The 21,095-nt window shown below is 46.3% G+C and overlaps 1 protein-coding gene across 1 annotated transcript; it reads left to right on the forward strand.

Annotated features, from left to right (window-relative positions):
- Positions 1-9,351: 9,351 nt before the first annotated feature.
- Positions 9,352-14,082, forward strand: LOC309562188 (uncharacterized protein; the record flags this gene model as incomplete). Its single annotated transcript, XM_082266310.1, has 3 exons — positions 9,352-9,470; positions 9,558-9,659; positions 13,197-14,082. Exons 1-3 carry the CDS (start codon positions 9,406-9,408, stop codon positions 14,080-14,082), a joined length of 1,053 nt encoding a protein of 350 aa, XP_082122436.1. The 5' UTR covers positions 9,352-9,405.
- Between the last annotated feature and the right edge of the window lie 7,013 nt (positions 14,083-21,095).

A 21,095-nucleotide genomic window follows, 5' to 3' on the forward strand; every position in this document is an offset into this window, starting at 1 on the left:
GTGGTGGAGGCTTGCCACATGTGAGCTCCAGGTCCTAGTCACTCCACATTCTCAGTTTTCCGCTGCACTGTGCAACATGGAGAAAGCAGAAACTGCTGGCTGCTACAGCGTAAGCAGGTGCCTCATCTCATGCACTAGCCAGGCCCAGGTAAGCGGGGTACAATGGTGCCTTTTGGTTATCCTTACTATTGAGCTTTTTTTTTGTGTGTGAAATTGTGCCTTCCTCTCTGGGTGTCAGGGTAAAGGAAGCCTGCTGCTGAAGTGCGCTACAGCTTGGGGGTTGCTCTGCATTGGTGAAGGTTCTTGGAGTTCCTTCCTCTCTCCTCTGTTTGCGGTTGTTTGACCTTGCATGGGGAGCTTGGGTGGTCACATGGTGGGTGTGGGCCAATTCTTGCTGGAGCCCACTTAAAATTGAATTTTATTTGTTTCCCTGTGTTATTGTTTAAGGTTAAAACAAATAGAGATTACCTGATTAAAATGAAGTGCCCTTCCTGGAAAAAGCCACTTAAAGTATAACTACAAGTAAAACTTTATTTTTGTATAGAGTAAGGGGGGGGGGGGGGGGTATATCCTCAGTCAGATATTTTTTCACCATCTGTCCCATTGCTGATGTTTTCCTTCACTTCGTGTCCCATAGCCAAACAGGAAGTTAGAAGAAATCCCTGCAGATTGAGGGATTTCCTTGGGAACCGCCAGGTCACCAGAACTAGTGTCCCCATTGGAATATTTCCCCTCTATATTTCTTTTATGGGGACAACCCAAACTTTGGGATTTTTTTACTTTCACTGATACCACCTATCTCCAGCCCATCAGAGTGCCCGGTTGCCTGTCTCCAGCCAAGAGCATGTAACTATTTTAAGCAAATAAAATGCATGTAAAAAGGCAATTTTTCTCCTTTCATCCTTCCAGGACGGCCTACAATTGGGAGATTGTGGCTCCGCCTCACAGGAAACACAACTAATTTGCAGCTGTTTAAAAGGGTCCCACCCATCCTTAGCTCCAGTTCAGTTGTGTTTCCAACCTCACATCGGAACGTTTGTTTTTTTTAACTAACCTGAGGCAAATAGCTGGCCAAGACGGTACCCCTGTAAGGCGGCTTCGGTCGGCCTAATAGCAGGTTCCTCCCTAGCTGTGTCCTTTGGAAAAAGGAGCTTTCAGGTCGCCAAACATACCAGGTAGTGCGGTTTGCCTCGTGGAAGGTCCCTCATACCTGAAGTCCTGCTAGTCTCTGCAGGAAGTCTCCTCCATTCACTTCGTTGGGCGGTAAGGATTTCGAATTTCCCGCCGAGCGGTGAGCCCCAAGCCTCGCTATGGAGACAGGAAGTTCCGGCGGAAGGGGCGGAGCGGCTGACTCCCGGAAGAAACCCAGCGTGGAGGAGACGCCAGATCGGAGCGAACTCGGTGATACCATGACTGACTCTCCGACTCCGAGAGGGCGAAAGCCCCAAAAAGAGACACAAGCAGCCGCAGTCCTCACAGGGGAGAAAGCGGCAACGCAGGTGGCGACAGGATCGGGTAAGTGATACCGATGGTGGCCCACTGCTGTCTATTAGGACAGGTATGCCATGCCATGCTTTTCCTGTATGTTGCCGTAGTGATAGGCAAGAAGATTATGTCGCTTCATGGTGTCCTCTCTTCTTGTTTTTCCATGTGTTGTCACAGGTACACCACCGGCACAGGAAGCCCCTGCCAGACCCCTATCCTCAACTAAAAAATGTGGGGAATGTGGGGTTAGGTTATCTAGGTCTTATACAAAGCCCTTATGCCAGACTTGCATTAACAAATTGGCAGGGCAGGACCTTATGAAAGATTTACTTAAATCTATGAGGGAGGAAATAGCAGCTGCTGTTCAAACCTTTAAGGCTCCAGCAGCCATCCCTCTAGTTCCAGCAATGGAAGGAGCAGACAATGCATCCTCCCAAGATGCTGAGGGGTCAATGGGACCCCCATCCCTCTGGGAAGATAATTTATCCATTCCCTCAACTCAGGTTAGGGAACAGGAGGATCCAGAAGTTAAAAATCTTTTTCCCTTGGAATATATGCAAAATCTTCTCAAAGTGGTATATGACACTGAAGAGATTCCTATTCCAGCAAAAAAGTCTTCTTGCAAAGACAAAGTGTACAAAGGCTTGGGGAAAGCCCAGTACAGAACCATTCCCATTCATCAGTCATTAAAGGACATAATACATCAGGAATGGAAGGTACCTACACATGCCTTTTCCAGACCAAAAAACTGGAAAAGGTTTCCCTTTGAGCCTCAGGATTTTGAGGGTATTTACAAAAAACCCTAAACTTGATGCTCCCCTGTCACAATTATCAAAAGGAACAGATTTGTTCTTTGAAAATGCCGGGCATATTACAGATCCCATGGATCGCAGGATTGAATCCGCATTAAGTAAAGCCTGGGATTCAAATGCATACAATACCACTGTAGCCTTAGCTGATACCTGTGTGGCCAGGAATACAGACTTTTGGCTTAAGGAACTATTAAAACGTGTCCACAGTATGGCAGGATCACAAGATTTGATAAATTCCTTAAACCTGATTAGTAAAGCTGCGTCCTATCTAGCAGACGCAGCTGTGGAGTCATTAGCAGCATCTGCTAAAACAGCAGCATTGGTTAATTCTGCTAGAAGGGCGCTTTGGGTCAAAGCTTGGGAAGGTGATACAAACTCTAAAGTAAGACTTTGTGCCCTGCCTTTTGAAGGTTCATTGCTTTTCGGTTCAGGACTTGATGATACCTTGTCCAGATTCGCAGAAAAAGGGATAAAATTCCCCACAAAGAGAAAGGATAAATCAGGAAGATATTCCTTTCAAAACTTCCAAGGCAAGAGTCAAAGACCATTTAAAGCCAGGAAAAAAGGCTCTGGGAAAGGAAAACAAGGGGACAATTTGTTGTTCCTTAAACCTGGGCCTAAACCCAAAGAATCTAACTGACGTCAGAGTCAGTGTAGGGGGCAGACTAACCCATTTTGCTTCCCAATGGGAAAACATCTCTGCCAGTCCCTACTTTCTGCATCGGGAAGGGTACCAATTGGAGTTGGTCTCCCAAGTGGTACAAAAATCAACTATGACTTGTCCCTTAAAAATAGAACAAAAGTTCTCCAGGGTGAACATGTTCATGGTCAGAAAAAATCTGTACCAAAATGTCTGTATGACAATGTTGGATGTAAGAAATGCTTACCTACACATTACAATGTGCGGGAAACATCAAGCTTTTCTCAGGCAGCCCAGAGGTTCTCCTCCTTGCCTGATAGCAGAGCCAAGGATCTTTATAAAGATTTGGATCAAGGTAGTAGGGCCTCAGTACCTACTAGGCAAAAGGTGGGTCCCATCTCTGGACGATATGGGGACTCGGCTAAAATCAGCAGGTCTATTGGGAATCAGTTACCATCTCACCCAACAGGTAGAATGGGAACTGAACCCCACAATAGTCTAAAACCTGGTCCAATAAAATTGTCAAACAGGAGTGGACATGTTTGTCACACAGAAGAGCCAAAAAGTAGAACAGTTCTTCCTTCTGATGGTACAGAAGGATATGCTGGGCTTGGAGGCCCCAGTACCACCTGGGCCTTTCAAGCAAACCTATGCATTTCCACTACAAAATTTAATATCAAGAGTTCTGCAGAGTCACAAAGTATGGTCGCAAAAAACGATGTGATTTGCAACCCTGGTGTCTCTATTTGTGACAGTTCTTTGGATAATACTCATTGAGTCATTGAGACCCTCCTTTCTAGGAATCTGGAATACTTTTTGTACTTGGCAGAGTCAGAAGAATGATTCCTCTGCCTCAACCCCAAGGATCCTGGATTTTTTACAGGATGGGGTAGATAAGGGAGTGGCGGTGAACACCCTTAAAGTACAGATAGCGGCACTTTCTGTTTTTTTAGACAAAAGGTTAGCCCAAGAACCTTTAAAAGATTTCTGTTGGCCCGGAGTAGGGTATCTCCAATAAACAGAACTATTGTTCCGGCCTGGAACTTAACGCTAGTACTAGAGGCGCTATCTAGTGAAGCGTTTGACTTACAGGGGTACCGTCTTGGCCAGCTATTTGCCTCAGGTTAGTTAAAAAAAACAAACGTTCCGATGTGAGGTTGGAAACACAACTGAACTGGAGCTAAGGATGGGTGGGACCCTTTTAAACAGCTGCAAATTAGTTGTGTTTCCTGTGAGGCGGAGCCACAATCTCCCAATTGCAGGCCGTCCTGGAAGGATTGAAGAGAAAAGCCGTTACCGGTGAACTAACGGTAAGTTTTTTAAAGTTTGAAATAATGCTATGTTAATAGGAGCATCTAACAATATATAAAGTACATGTTACATTCCACTTTGGCTCCAAAAGTGGAAATATGCTTTAAGGACTGCTTTACAAATGTTTTGTCTCTAACCCTATACCTCTCCTCTTTTTTAGCTCCTGCCTTCATTTCAACGAGTCTGCCTAACTGGACTAGCAGTGCTTGTCAGCAAGGTTGAGGTGAACTGCAATCAACGCAAAGATCTCATCTTCATCAATTTTCCCGACTTGCTTTGCAATTTTGTTCTGTAATGTGCATGAAGATGTAGCCCCTTTCTGATGACTTGAAGGACTGTCCTCTACCATTCTTTATAACATGGAGTCATTGAATATAGCTAAAAAATAAATGTTGACCTGATTTTTAAACCTTAGTTATGTCTTCCCATTTTTTTCTCTGTGTTTCTAACCTGGATCGTAGTATTAAGATGCATGCACTTTGAATTCAGATACCATTTGATCAATCAGAATAAAGCAACCCATACACGATTTATTTTATTTGTTTCGATCAACTCTTCCCACACACTTAATGTGGATGGGGAAATCACTCCTGCTGAGGTATTGTATTCTGATGGTGGGGAAAGTTCCCTGCTGTCAGAATACACTGATCAGCACTGCCGGTGTAGCGGAGTAGCCGTACGATCCACGATATCTCCACTGGTAGTCAGGCAGAGCATACAATAATCCTGGTAGCGTATAATATTAACAACGCTATAATAACCAGCAGACACATGGCTTGAAGGTCAACACTAGACTGCCTTGTTTATTGAAAAAACACAGGGATTACACTCAGCCAAAACCCCTCCCTCTTCGAGACATTCCACACACAAAACTGAACATCCCATAATACCTTACTCTGCCAGACAAACAATAGGACAATATCCAGTGGCTGTGTTTGCCACACGGGGTCTCCACAGAGGGACAGCAGGGGTTTCCAATACACATTCATGAGCCAGCAGGTAACACAATACAAAATCCTACAGGTACTGCTCGGGTTACGTTTACACATACAATGCACACATAATACAGTTGTACAATCATTCCTGACAGAATACTCTGTAAGTGGAGATGTTTGCCACAATGCTCCCCCCAGAACCAAGCCGGCATACACAGTCTGATCCATAACGGATCGGCTTGGGGATGTCCGGGGAATACTCACAGATAATTTTTCCAGTTCAGTTTGTCGAGATAACCGTCAGCATTGCCATTCTGTTTTCCGGGGCGGTAGTGAATAGTAAAGTCATAAGGTTGTACCACCAAACTCCAGTGCAACAACCGGGCTCAATACTGTTCTTAATCCAAACATTGAAGCGTCTGGACCTCAGAAGGCCAGTAGGTCTCCAGGATATTGGTCGGGGATCTGGACTGGCAGGATCGCTGAGGGCAACTGGCCTAGATCGTTCCCCAGTAAGATGTCGGTGGGGAGCTCCCGTATCAACCCCACATCAATCAGACCTGACCCGGCACCCCAATTCAAGTGGACCCTCGCAGTGGGTAGTCGGTGTACTGCTCCCCCTGCCATCCGTACCACTGCTGAGCCTCCGGTTCGGGCGGCATCTGGAACCAGGTGTCGCTTGACCAAGGTGAGAGTGGCTCCCGTGTCTCGGAGACCTTGAGCGGGCATTCCATTTAACTGGACCGATTGTAGATGATGCTGTTGGTTCTCCGTGGCGGCTTGCACCGGGTTAGCTTCATGAAGGGTACCCCATTGCTCCTCTGTGTGTTTGAACCTGGGTACAACTGGGGAAACCTCTGCTGGATAGTAGGGGACCGTTGTCTGTGCTGAAGGGGGTGACCCTGGTCGGATCCATGCAGCTTGGTTCCTGCTATGGGTACAGTCTCGTCGATAGTGCCCAAACTGCTTGCACCTGTGGCACTGTACCCCACTGCGGGACGGGTATCTGGGTGTCTGGTGTTTGGAGGAGTTTCGCCCCGTCTGTGGTAGTAGTGGTCCTGTGGTGCGAGCCTGCTGCTGGGTAACAACCGAATAAGCTTCGTGGATGGTAGATTGGGGAACAAAAGCTGAAGTCAGCTCCCCCAGGTCGTTGCCCAAAATAACATCTGCGGGTAAATCCTGCATCATGCCCACCTCCACATTCCCTGACCCAGCTCCCCAATTCAGGTGTACTTTCGCAGTGGGAACTTTGAAAATGGCTCCCCCAGCTACTCGCACAGCTACAGAATCCCCAGTAAGTTGTCTGGATGCAATAAGGTGATTCCGGACCAATGTGATGGTAGCCCCAGAGTCACGTAACCCTTCTAGTTGTCTCCCCTCCAGGTGAACAGCTTGCCGTCGGTTTTGTCGATTGTCCGATGCTGCTTGGATGGGGTTAACCTCGTGTAGGGTGCCCAGGGGTTCCTCCATTTGGAGTGCTGTGGGGGGTTGTAATGCAGCGGCTGCTTGGTAACAGTGTACAGCGGCTCGAGGTGCTGGTGCGTAGCCCTGATTCGGCCAGGGCTGACGAGGCCGATTTCGGGGACAGTCTTTCTGTATGTGCCCCATTTGGTTGCAGAGATGGCACCGGGTATGGGCTCCTGGTTGGTACCTGGGGTACTGACTGTTACCTCCTCCTGAACGTGGGCGTGCTGGTTCGGTAACTGCTGGTCGGTGATAGGGTTGCTGGGCAACTACCCTAGGCGGTGGTCGTTGTTCCCGTCTAGTGTCTTGGTGCTCATCTGCTAATTTAGCAGCCTCTGGAAGGGTGCAAGGTTTACGGTCCCTTATCCAGAGCTGCATTTCTTGAGGTAGTCTCCGGAAAAACTGCTCCAACAATAATAATTGCAAAACATCCTCTCGTGAAGTGGCTTGTGTTGCATCTAACCATCCGGTGGCCGCCCTGTGCAACCGATGGGCAAACTCAGTGTGGGAATCTTGGTCCTGCTTTTTAAGATCCCGGAATTGGAGTCGGTATGCCTCGGAGGTGATGGCATACCTGGTCAAAATCGCCTGCTTAACTTTCTGGTAGTCCCGGATGTCGGCATTAGGGACTGCCCGATACGCATCGGCCGCCCGGCCAGACAATTTCCCAGCCAATATCTGTACCTGATCCTCTGGGTCAATGTTATGTAACTGGCACAGCCTCTCGAAGTCTTGCAAATACCCATCTATTTCTCCCTCCGTGTCCGTGAAGTTTTTAAATGCCTGGTACGGTATTTTGGGTTTACCTTGCGGCATGCTGAGTGGAGTTGGGTGTACTTGGAGAGGTTGTGGCTGGGGCCCCCTTATGGCCATGATGTATTCATGTACGTCTGCTGCGACCCGTTCATGGGTTTCCATTGATGGGGTACTTGGATACAACGCTATCCTGCTGAGAAATTCCAGTTCAAATTCCCGGTCTGTTTCTGGCCTTGCATCCATGGCTGCTCTGTCTTCTTCCATGAGTTCTTTGATCAGTGTCGCCTTGTTCTTGTTGCTGGCTATCTTGCCTCTTGCCTCCAGCAATGCTTTCAATGTCTGCCGCTTTAGCCGTGTATAATCCGTTCCCATTCACCAGCCTTTCGTGTAGTTTTACGTACTGCCGAACTCCGGTTTCACCTGAATGGTTTCTTTTCTCTTTGTTCGCATGAATACTGCCGAACGCTGCTTCGCTGTGTGGATAAAGATCCCGTCGCTTGCCACCAATTGTAGCGGAGTAGCCGTACGATCCACGATATCTCCACTGGTAGTCAGGCAGAGCATACAATAATCCTGGTAGCGTATAATATTAACAACGCTATAATAACCAGCAGACACATGGCTTGAAGGTCAACACTAGACTGCCTTGTTTATTGAAAAAACACAGGGATTACACTCAGCCAAAACCCCTCCCTCTTCGAGACATTCCACACACAAAACTGAACATCCCATAATACCTTACTCTGCCAGACAAACAATAGGACAATATCCAGTGGCTGTGTTTGCCACACGGGGTCTCCACAGAGGGACAGCAGGGGTTTCCAATACACATTCATGAGCCAGCAGGTAACACAATACAAAATCCTACAGGTACTGCTCGGGTTACGTTTACACATACAATGCACACATAATACAGTTGTACAATCATTCCTGACAGAATACTCTGTAAGTGGAGATGTTTGCCACAGCCGGATATCACTTCAGTGTTGATCGTGCAGACTTTTTCAAATAGGCTATTGTACAACCAGCCCGCCCTTACATGGGTCGACACTTGGCTGGTTCCTGCTGAACCAGGGCCGGATCCAGGGTGGGGGGGGGGCGCAACTGGGCAATTGCCCCTCAAAAAAGTATTACTCCAGAGTACCAAGTCCAAACTGAGCGGAGCCGCCACCTTCCTCTTCCACCGCATGCCTAGTGGGTGTTGGCTTCACCCACCTCCTCCCTTAAGCATCTCAAGGCTCCAGCACTGTGAAATATGAAAACATCTGTGTGATGCTGGCTGCCTCCTTATCTTAGTCTCTATTCCTCTTCCATGGGAGCCCCCCCACCAAAGCACCAAAGTATTACCTATAAGTGCATACAATAATACATGTCTAATATCACAGAATACAGTCAGGTATGGATGCCATTAGTTATGAAAAAAAAGTGCTGCCCTTTTAGTATTGACATTATTGTCTAGTTCAATCTTAACCACTTAAGGACCAGGTCTATTTCTGACACTTGTTTACAAGTTAAAATCAATATTTTTTGCTAGAAAATTACTTAGGCTGGGTTCACATGTGGGCGTTGGCGTTTTTCAGGCGTTTGTTTATCGTTTTTCCAGCCTTGTTTTGGCGTTTTTCAGGCGTTTTTTCAGGCGTTTTTGCAAGCGTTTACAAGCGTTTTACAGGCGTTTTTATAGGCGTTTTTTATAGGCGTTTTTGTGTAGTGACTTGGCCAATGAAAAGCATTGTGTTTTGTTTACAAAATTTGCAAAGGAACCTCCCAGGGACCTCCTCCCCTGCATTGGACCTCCCAGGGACCTCCTCTTCTTCATTTTGTTTTTTTCTTTTTTGTCTGTGTGAGTTCTCTGCTGCTTAAAATGGACGACAATGAAAGAGGATTTCTGTTTTGTGCATCACTTGCACTTCTGATGCTGGAGGAAGAGAAGGAAGAGAGTAATCGACAATACTGGGTCCATCCTGTGATTGCTAATCGGAGACAGCGTGGCCAGTTCTGGGCAATGTATGATGACCTTCGTGTGCACGAGGACAAATTTTTTCAATACACACGGATGTCAGTAAAAAGGTGGGTACATCTCCTAATATCCTCAATAAGCTTGTACTATGAATGATATATTATTTGCCCACTAACAATCAATATTATATTGTACAGTTTTGATGAGTTGCTGGAGTTACTCTCTGCACATCTTCAGCGACAAGACACTGATTTTCGTGACTGTATTCCACCTGTGGAAAGGCTGATCATTACACTGCGGTAAGCAACAACCCACGTCCCCATCCCCCATCTCTCAAACCCCATCTCCCTCACCCTACTCCACTTACAATCAGTGCCACGTATCAGTGCCACGAATAAGTGTCCACCAGTGCCACGTATCAGTGCCACGTATCATTGCCACGTATTAGTGCCACGAATAAGTGTCCACCAGTGCCACGTATCAGTGCCACGTATAAGTGCCACGAATAAGTGTCCACCAGTGCCACGTATAAGTGCCACGAATAAGTGTCCACCAGTGCCACGTATAAGTGCCACGTATCATTGCCACGTATTAGTGCCACGAATAAGTGTCCACCAGTGCCACGTATCAGTGCCACGTATCATTGCCACCTATTAGTGCCACGAATAAGTGTCCACCAGTGCCACGTATAAGTGCCACGAATCATTGCCACGTATTAGTGCCACGAATAAGTGTCCACCAGTGCCACGTATCAGTGCCACGAATCAGTGCCACGAATTAGTGCCACGAATAAGTGTCCACCAGTGCCACGTATAAGTGCCACGAATAAGTGTCCACCAGTGCCACGTATAAGTGCCACGTATCATTGCCACGTATTAGTGCCACGAATAAGTGTCCACCAGTGCCACGTATCAGTGCCACGTATCATTGCCACGTATTAGTGCCACGAATAAGTGTCCACCAGTGCCACGTATCAGTGCCACGTATCATTGCCACGTATTAGTGCCACGAATAAGTGTCCACCAGTGCCACGTATCAGTGCCACGTATCATTGCCACGTATTAGTGCCACGAATAAGTGTCCACCAGTGCCACGTATAAGTGCCACGAATAAGTGTCCACCAGTGCCACGTATAAGTGCCACGTATCATTGCCACGTATTAGTGCCACGAATAAGTGTCCACCAGTGCCACGTATAAGTGCCACGTATCATTGCCACGTATTAGTGCCACGAATAAGTGTCCACCAGTGCCACGTATCAGTGCCACGAATTAGTGCCACGAATAAGTGTCCACCAGTGCCACGTATAAGTGCCACGAATAAGTGTCCACCAGTGCCACGTATAAGTGCCACGTATCATTGCCACCTATTAGTGCCACGAATAAGTGTCCACCAGTGCCACGTATCAGTGCCACGTATCATTGCCACGTATTAGTGCCACGAATAAGTGTCCACCAGTGCCACGTATAAGTGCCACGTATCATTGCCACCTATTAGTGCCACGAATAAGTGTCCACCAGTGCCACGTATAAGTGCCACGAATCATTGCCACGTATTAGTGCCACGAATAAGTGTCCACCAGTGCCACGTATCAGTGCCACGAATCAGTGCCACGAATTAGTGCCACGAATAAGTGTCCACCAGTGCCACGTATAAGTGCCACGAATAAGTGTCCACCAGTGCCACGTATCATTGCCACGTATCATTGCCACGTATTAGTGCCACGAATAAGTGTCCACCAGTGCCACGTATCAGTGCCACGTATCATTGCCACGTATTAGTGCCACGAATAAGTGTCCACCAGTGCCACGTATCAGTGCCACGTATCATTGCCACGTATTAGTGCCACGAATAAGTGTCCACCAGTGCCACGTATAAGTGCCACGAATAAGTGTCCACCAGTGCCACGTATCAGTGCCACGTATCATTGCCACGTATTAGTGCCACGAATAAGTGTCCACCAGTGCCACGTATAAGTGCCACGAATAAGTGTCCACCAGTGCCACGTATCAGTGCCACGTATCATTGCCACGTATTAGTGCCACAAATAAGTGTCCACCAGTGCCACGTATAAGTGCCACGTATCATTGCCACCTATTAGTGCCACGAATAAGTGTCCACCAGTGCCACGTATAAGTGCCACGTATCATTGCCACGTATTAGTGCCACGAATAAGTGTCCACCAGTGCCACGTATCAGTGCCACGAATCAGTGCCACGAATAAGTGTCCACCAGTGCCACGAATCAGTGCCACGAATAAGTGTCCACCAGTGCCACGTACAAACACCTCCCTTTCCACCCACCATGTGCACCCGCAAGAGTGTCACTGGTTGGAATCCCAACCACGACACTACCTGCCTGGAGTTTGTATGTTCTCCCTGTGCCTGCGTGGGTTTACTCCCACACTCCAAAGACCTCCAACCTCCTCCCCCTTGTCCTCTACCCCAGGTATTGCTGATCCTGTGGCCCTGCAGCTTTTGCAGAACTAAAAGTCCCATTAACCATTGCAAGCTGCTGACAGTTACAAGCATGAGACTCCCAAATGCGCAGATATTATGTGATTTTTAGTCCCACAACAGATGGAGGGCCACAAGTTGAGCATCCATGCTCTACCCCTATGAATAAGCCATGCTATACCCCGTATGAATAAAATAGAGACACCAACACAACATTTGTACTTGTGGTACATTTTTTTTTAATTTTTTTAATCTGCTGAATTGCATAGAACTCTATGCTAAATAATAACAACTCTTGAACACAGGAGAGTGTCCTGAGCAAACATGAATGTTGCAACCGAAAACTGTATACCAAAAAAATTACAAATTATGAAATGTAGGGGAGCTTGGGCATAAATTGTCAAACATTGCTCCCTGTGTAAAGTATGGGGATGGAGCAGAAGAGGGGTTTGGGTAATGGGGAAAACCGGAGTAGGGAGGTGGTCGTGTTGGCGGTGGTGGTGGTGCGAATGAGGATGGTGCATGGTGGTAAGTACGTGGAGGACAGGTAATTTGGGAAGGTGCTGAGGTAATTTGGGAAGGTGCAGAGGTAATTTGGGAAGGTGCTGAAGATGGGCAGGGTGGGTCATCAGAGGGGATGAAGGAGGAAATGCAGTCCAGCATTGCCTTCCGCATTGCTATCTGCCTTGATTCAGGGACCTTGTCAACAAATGGCTCCAGACTTCTTAGAAACATAATTGTAGGGTTTTCCTGCCTTCTTTGTACAAATTGCGACATCATGCCCACTATTTGGTTAAATCTATCATTTCTTCGTTTTGGTGGCCTTGTGGTTGCTCGCCGTAGTGTCGCAGCAGGGGGGGGAAGCATTTCAGGGCTTCTTGATACCTCTGTCAAAGGTCTTTCTTCTACTTGGGGTTCTGTATTATCTGGAACTGGCATTTCAAGGGAGGGAGATGCTAATTCAGTTAATGACATGTCCGGTACTGCCATGTCCATAAATTGCATTTCTCGTTGTTCTTCAATTTGTATTTCTTGACTCTCCTCCACTTCGTTGTCGTCCTCTTCTTCAGGAGCTGTGTTGCTCCAGGAACTCTGGGTACTGTGGAAAAAAAAAACATGCTCTAGAATGTCTGCATGCATACTTTATATGTAACTTTCAAAGTAACATGACCTACTTATTCATTTGTAGTGAAGGCCACAGAAAGTCAAGGTCTTTTGCATGAATATATTGCGGCGGTTCCTCAGCTGCCTGCCCACTCCGGAACTCCCTTAACTGGCGCTTATAACGGGCATAAGCGTCCTTCAAGCTTTTCCATTTACGTTTAAGTTGAAAAACTGTTAAAAAAAGAAAATAATTATGTTTTTTTTTTCTTTTCCACAGGTACTTAGCAACTGGTCAATCCCTGGCAAGTTTACACTTTGCATTTATGATTGGGAAATCTACAGCTAGCTACATTATACGGGACACTTGTGACAAAATCTGGGATGTCTTACATGATGTGGAGATGGCCCAACCTAAGGAGGACGAGTGGCTCTCTATTTCTAAAGTCTTTTGGGAAAGATGCAATTTCCCAAACTGTGTAGGAGCTATAGATGGCAAGCATATACGAGTAATTAAACCAGTTAACAGTGGTACAAAATATTTTAATTATAAAAAATATTTCTCTTTTGTTCTATTGGCGGTCGTGGATGCCAATTATTGCTTCCGCTACATTGATATTGGCTCTTACGGGAGTAGTTCGGACTCCAGCATCTTTGCGCATTCTACTTTTGGCCAGATGCTACGTAACAATAACCTAGACCTACCTGATAACAATCCACTACCGGGAACCAATGGTCCACCTGTCCCCTATGTGTTTGTTGGGGATGAAGCGTTTGCGCTTCATGAACACCTTCTAAGGCCATACTCAAGCCGAAACCTCAATGTGGAGAAGAGGGTGTTCAACTATAGGCTAACCAGAGCAAGGAGAGTGGTTGAGTGTGCTTTTGGCCTGCTATCAAACAAATGGCGATTTTTACACAGCGTCATAAATCTCAACATGGAAAACGCAATATGCGCAGCCAAGGCAGCGTGCATCTTACATAATTTTGTAAGGAAGCGGGATGGTGTGTGCTTCGAAGATGCTTTAATGCACACAATGCAGAGGGCACAATGGAGCGGGAGTCGTGGGAACACAACTGGTGCATATGTTCGAGATACCTTCAACAACTTCTTCATGAACACAGGACAGGTTCCATGGCAAATGGAAGCCATTGAAAATTGCTAATGACAATTGATAAGTGACAATCTCTGTATTGATGTGCATTAAATAAATTTAAAGGTATCATTTCAAATAAAGGTATTATTGCAATCTAACATTCTGTATTGGTGTGCATTCATGGTATGATACAAAGTGCTTATTTGTGGTGTCATGTGACCAGGGATTTTGTTTGTGCAATTAAACTACAAGGTAAGAAAAAAAAGTATAGCCAGAGCGAGAGCATTATTAAAAAAAAAACAACCCTCTACTCCATTCACACTACTCTGACTTTTCGGGCGACTTCTCAAGTCGCCCCAAGTAAAGGTGGCACTGATACGTGGCACTGGTGGACACTGATACGTGGCAATGATTTGTGGCACTGATACGTGGCACTGGTGGACACTTATTTGTGGCACTCATGTGTGGCACTGATATGTGGCACTGGTGGACAATGATTTGTGGCACTGATACGTGGCACTAGTGGACACTTATTCGTGGCATTAATACGTGGCACTGGTGGACACTTATTCGTGGCACTGATACGTGGCACTGATACGTGGCACTGGTGGACACTTATTCGTGGCACTAATACATGGCACTGATACGTGGCACTGGTGGACACTTATTCGTGGCACTAATACGTGGCACTGATACGTGGCACTGGTGGACACTTATTCGTGGCACCGATACGTGGCACTGGTGGAAACTTATCCGTGGCACTGATACGTGGCACTGATACGTGGCACTGGTGGAAACTTATTCGTGGCACTAATACGTGGCACTGATACGTGGCACTGATACGTGGCACTGGTGGAAACTTATTCGTGGCACTGATACGTGGCACTGATACGTGGCACTGGTGGACACTTATTCGTGGCACTGATACGTGGCACTGGTGGAAACTTATCCGTGGCACTGATACGTGGCACTGATACGTGGCACTGGTGGAAACTTATTCGTGGCACTGATACGTGGCACTGATACGTGGCACTGGTGGAAACTTATTCGTGGCACTGATACGTGGCACTGATACGTGGCACTGGTGGACACTTATTCGTGGCATTAATACGTGGCACTGATACGTGGCACTGGTGGAAACTTATTCGTGGCACTGATACGTGGCACTGGTGGAAACTTATTCGTGGCACTGATACGTGGCACTGGTGGACACTTATTCGTGGCATTAATACGTGGCACTGATACGTGGCACTGGTGGAAACTTATTCGTGGCACTGATACGTGGCACTGATACGTGGCACTGGTGGACACTTATTCGTGGCATTAATACGTGGCACTGATACGTGGCACTGGTGGAAACTTATTCGTGGCACTAATACGTGGCACTGATACGTGGCACTGATACGTGGCACTGGTGGAAACTTATTCGTGGCACTAATACGTGGCACTGATACGTGGCACTGATACGTGGCACTGGTGGAAACTTATTCGTGGCACTGATACGTGGCACTGATACGTGGCACTGGTGGACACTTATTCGTGGCATTAATACGTGGCACTGGTGGACACTTATTCGTGGCACTAATACGTGGCACTGATACGTGGCACTGGTGGAAACTTATTCGTGGCACTAATACGTGGCACTGATACGTGGCACTGGTGGAAACTTATTCGTGGCACTAATACGTGGCACTGATACGTGGCACTGATACGTGGCACTGGTGGAAACTTATTCGTGGCACTAATACGTGGCACTGATACGTGGCACTGGTGGACACTTATTCGTGGCAATAATACGTGGCACTGATTTGTGGCACTGGTGGACACTGATTTGTGGCACTGATACGTGGCACTGATATGTGGCATTGTTGGACACTGATTTGTGGCACTTATATGTGGCATTGGTGGACACTGACTTGTGGCACTGATTTGTGGCACTGGTGGACACTGATTTGCGGCACTGATTTGTGGCACTGGTGGACACTAATTTGCGGCACTGGACACTGCATTCTTGGACACTGATTTGTGGCACTTATATGTGGCATTGGTGGACACTGACTTGTGGCACTGGTGGACACTAATTTGCGGCACTGATTTGTGGCATTCTTGGACACGGATTTGTGGCACTGATATGTGGCACTGGTGGACACTAATTTGCGGCACTGATTTGTGGCATTCTTGGACACTGATTTGTGGCACTGATATGTGGCACTGGTGGACACTAATTTGCGGCACTGATTTGTGGCATTCTTGGACACTGATTTGTGGCACTTATATGTGGCATTGGTGGACACTGACTTGTGGCACTGGTGGACACTAATTTGCGGCACTGATTTGTGGCATTCTTGGACACGGATTTGTGGCACTGATATGTGGCACTGGTGGACACTAATTTGCGGCACTGATTTGTGGCATTCTTGGACACTGATTTGTGGCACTGATATGTGGCACTGGTGGACACTAATTTGCGGCACTGATTTGTGGCATTCTTGGACACTGATTTGAGGCACTTATATGTGGCACTGGTGGACACTAATTTGCGGCACTGATTTGTGGCATTCTTGGACACTGATTTGTGGCACTGATATGTGGCACTGGTGGACACTAATTTGCGGCACTGATTTGTGGCATTCTTGGACACTGATTTGTGGCACTTATATGTGGCATTGGTGGACACTGATTTGCGGCACTGATTTGTGGCACTGGTGGACACTGATTTGCGGCACTGATTTGTGGCATTCTTGGACACTGACTTGTGGCACTGATATGTGGCACTGGTGGACACTGATATGCAATGCAACACATATCTCCCCCCACATACATGATGTTGTAAATGCAGACATGAAATCAGACACAAGGCAAGACATGCAGAACACAACACTTTACCTTTCTCATGCTGCTGCTTCTTGCTCAATGTCGACCACCCTGAAATAACTTTAGTAGCTATTTCCTCCCATGCCCTCTGCCTCTTATTCCTGTTCTTATAATGGATGTTTTTGGTATCATACAGACAAGTAAAAGTCCGGATAATAGCAATGAAAGATTCAGCTTCTAATAAGAAATTAGTTTCTTCCATGTTTCCTGGACAATGTGCTCACAGAGGCGTGCCAAGGGGGTGGAGAGCTGGGTGGAGAGCTGGGTGGAGAGCTGGGTGTAGATTTGTGCTGTTTGAGCTGATCAGGAGCAACAAAACGTTTGTAAAACACTTGTAAAACGCCTGTGAAACGCCAAATAACACTTTACATTGATGTCTATGGGACAAAACGCCTGTGATCTGCCCAAAAAGAAGCTCAAGTACTTTTTTGAGCGTTTGGCGTTTTCCTTAGGGCGTCAAAACGCTCAGATGTGAACAGGGGTCATTGCAATGAATGGGATTTGTCTTGTTGGGCGTTTTGAGAGCTGATTAGTGAGCAGAAAAACGCTCCAAAAATGCCCAAAAACGCCCACATGTGAACGGAGCCTTAGAACCCTCAAAACATTATATTTGTTTTTTTTTTTTTTTTTTTAGCAGAGACCCTAGAGAATAAAATGGAGATCGTTGCAATATTTGTCACACCGTATTTGCACAGCGGTCTTACAAATGCAATTTTTTTGGAAAAAATACACTTATGTGAATAAAAAAATATAAAAACAGTAGTTGGCCCAATTTTTTTCTCTAATGTGAAAGAGAATGTTACGCCAAGTAAATTGATACCTAACATGTCATGCTTCAAAATTGCACACGCTCGTGGAATGGTAACAAAGTTTGGTACTTAAATGTCCATAGGCGTTGCTTTAAACATTTCTACAGGTTACCAGTTTAGCGTTTCAGAGGAGGTCTAGTGCTAGAATTATTGCTCTCGCTTGAACAATCGTGGAGATACCTCACGTGTGGTTTGAAAACCATATAAATATGTGGGCGCGACTTGTGTATGTGTTCGCATTTGCGCGCAAGCACAGAGGGACGAGGTGCTTTTTTTTTTTTCTTATTTTTTCTTCTTGTATTTTTTTACACTGTCCCTTTAAAAAGTTTTTCTCTCCCCGTCTTCCAGGACGGCCCAACAGTGAGAGATGAGAGGCTCCTCCTACCGGAAACACAATCAATTAAGATTAGTTAAAAGGCCCCACCCTTCCCTCAGGCCCTCAGTTTAGATTGCGTTTCTTCCTACAAGATACGTGTGTTATTACTAACCTTCAGACTTATGGAGTCGAAAGGGAACCCTGTGAGCCAGGTTCAGCGAAAGGCCACGGGTTCCCCCTGGGGGACCCCACGAGCGGAGCTTTACCTGCTGCCCCATCCAGGCTTCTTGCAGGTCGCCCAATGTGGTGCAAGCCCTCGGTCACCTGCGGGATGTTTCCAGGTCTTGCGATCCGGCGCCAGCAGCTCTCCTCCACCGAAGGTTTTTGAATTTCCCGCCGGACAGGCACTTCAAGCCTCATCTTCAAAACTGGAAATTCCGGCGCAACGTCATACACGCGCGACACGGGAAAGCGGAAGAACGTGGAGGAGATGCCGGAGCCACTTACGAGCGGCAAAGCAGAATCCAAGGCTATCGGAGCTCGGATGTCTGCTGTGGAAATGAAGCCCTCCATGACTCATCCTCCGGGGAAGGAAGAGGAGAGGCAGCTCCAGGTGTCGGCAGCCAAACCCAGGCCTGAGCAGGGTAATTGCTGAACATGTAACCCTTATTGGGTCTATGCATTTTTTAAGACTGCTGGTTACCGACATAAAAAATACCTGGAAGTTGTATCATTTCCTTGAACTTATTGGAACCCACCATGTTCTTTCTATGGTCCTCAAAAGTGGACAAGGGGTCCCCCTGGGTTGCGGGATTTTAGCGGTAATACACTTCCACAAGAAAGTAAAATTTAAATAATTTTATTAAAAAAAATATTAAAATCGATCTGTAAAAGATCTAGAATGTAGACATATTACAATATATACAGAGTGTGTATGGATGTAAAACCAGGACAATAAAGATGATGATGGTACATATACTCAGTGGCATATGTTTGCTTTGAAGGAAATCCTCCAACCCGACACGTTTCAGGCACGCAGGCCTTTCTTCAGGGGTCTGGATGCGGAGAGATTTTGATTTCCTACATAACATAGCAGATAGTAGTTTTGTTAGTTACACAGGTTGTGGTATGTTAAATATATGTTCATATACAGATATAACAGAGTAGTTAATCATTACATCTGTGAATATCATTTGATGTACAGAAATGCATACCAGTAGAGTGATCCGAATGTGACAAGAGAGTCACAGCTGATAAAAGCAGAGAAGGGAGAGGTCCGCTGCGTAGGGTGCCGACAGTGCGCCAAGAGGGGGTCCTAGGGGTACCGATCCTCCCGCATGTGGTCCCAGCGAGGATACCCAGTGGAAGGTCACAATGGCATCTGTGTTGGCATATATAGGGGGATATGTAGAGTAGTTACTTTATTTGGAAATATCCTGCGAGTTATAGGTGAAATATATACTATGGAGGTATACCTTGTGGAAACGTTAGTACGTCTATGGAGGCAAGATCCTGTATTAAGCGGGTCCGAGTGCAGGAGAGTATGTTTCCAACCGGAATCACCTTCCTGCAATGTATATATCCTTATATGAGAGCTGGTCTAGGGGTAACATAATTTTAAGTTGTAGGATCTGTGTTACATCGTACCTTGGTATGTCAGTGGGTGAATGATGGGGTGATCGGGTCCTCCAAAAAAGCGTTATGGGGGTCCAGTGTTCCCCCAAATAAACAAGATGTGTGTAGGGATAGGGTGGTCCAAGGATAGGTACTGAAATAGGAACATATGTTGTTATATATCACTGTTAATCATGTCTTCATCTATATATGGAGTTAATTGGTGCGGATATAACTGAGGAGTAGAGATTCAAGCGTATCCAATTCTTGAATTGAGTAGTTGAATCATACACCTGGAAAAATAGCATAGTGTGTATGAAATCATAGTGTAATGTAATCATTGTCTAAACAGAGGAGGGTATAAAAATGGGGAAAAGTACCTGGAGTAGCTGGACCTAGATAGTAGGAACTATAAATAGGGTGCAGCCTCCTGTTAGGTTCCTAGGATAGCAAATTTCTAATTAGATGCAGTGAAATGATTCAAAAACAGATGGTCCTCATGTCATAATTTATTATAGGAAGGGTGATACTTACTGTATACTATCTTGTATCCTGTCTTCCAGAGTCCTTGAGCGGTCCACAAGAAACCTCTGTCTCTACACCAGCATTGTAAGGGCACGTTGTTCATAGGAAGTGTGGTAATTGCTCAGATAAGTTGCCCAGCTCCCACACTAAGGCCTTTTGCTATAAATGCCTTTATAGAATGACAGCAATGGAAACTTCAGGAATGATGAAAGACTTTTTTAAGACAATGCAGGAGGAAATGCTGTCCACTATGATGACAGTTAGGTCCACTCTAGGAGCTAATAGAGTGGACCCTATAGATCCCTCTTCAATGGAAGGGACTTCTTCTAAAGGAAGAGCTCTATCAAGAGCGGGACAGTCAGGTATTACTCCAAACTACAGAAAACCTTCCCCCAACTCGAGTCAGGACAGAAGGTTTTTCTCCAGAGGAGAGCCGCTCAGATTCCCCATCCTGCTCAGATGCTGAAGGGAATAAGGACTCAGATGCCCCAGACGAGGCAGAGTCAGCAAAAACCTTTTTGGGTTAGAAAATATGCAGGTTCTCCTTCAGGCCATCTATGCCTCAGAAGAGATACCTGGTTTGCCTAGAGAAACCATGGCACAGGATAAACTCTACAAAGGGACAGGGAAGAGTTTCTCTAGAGTTTTTCATGTTCACCATTCACTGAAGACTGATTCTTCAGCAATGGCAATTACCTGAGAATAGGTTAAATAAAGGGAGCTCCTGGAAGAGGAGATTCCCCTTTAAGGAGGAGGATACAAGCAAATTCCTAAAAATACCAAAACTGGATGCTCCCTTGGCACAAGTTTCTAGAAAATCAGATCTCTCCTTTCTAGATGCTGGTAGCATCAAGGATGCCATGAGCCGAAAAGCAGAAACTTTACTGGGAAAAGCTTGGGATGCCAATGCAGCTACTATGGCTTCAGGTCTAACAGCCTCCTGT

The sequence above is a fragment of the Pelophylax lessonae genome (genome assembly GCF_965119305.1).
Source record: "Pelophylax lessonae genome assembly, chromosome: 8".
NCBI classification, from domain to species: Eukaryota; Metazoa; Chordata; class Amphibia; order Anura; family Ranidae; genus Pelophylax; species Pelophylax lessonae.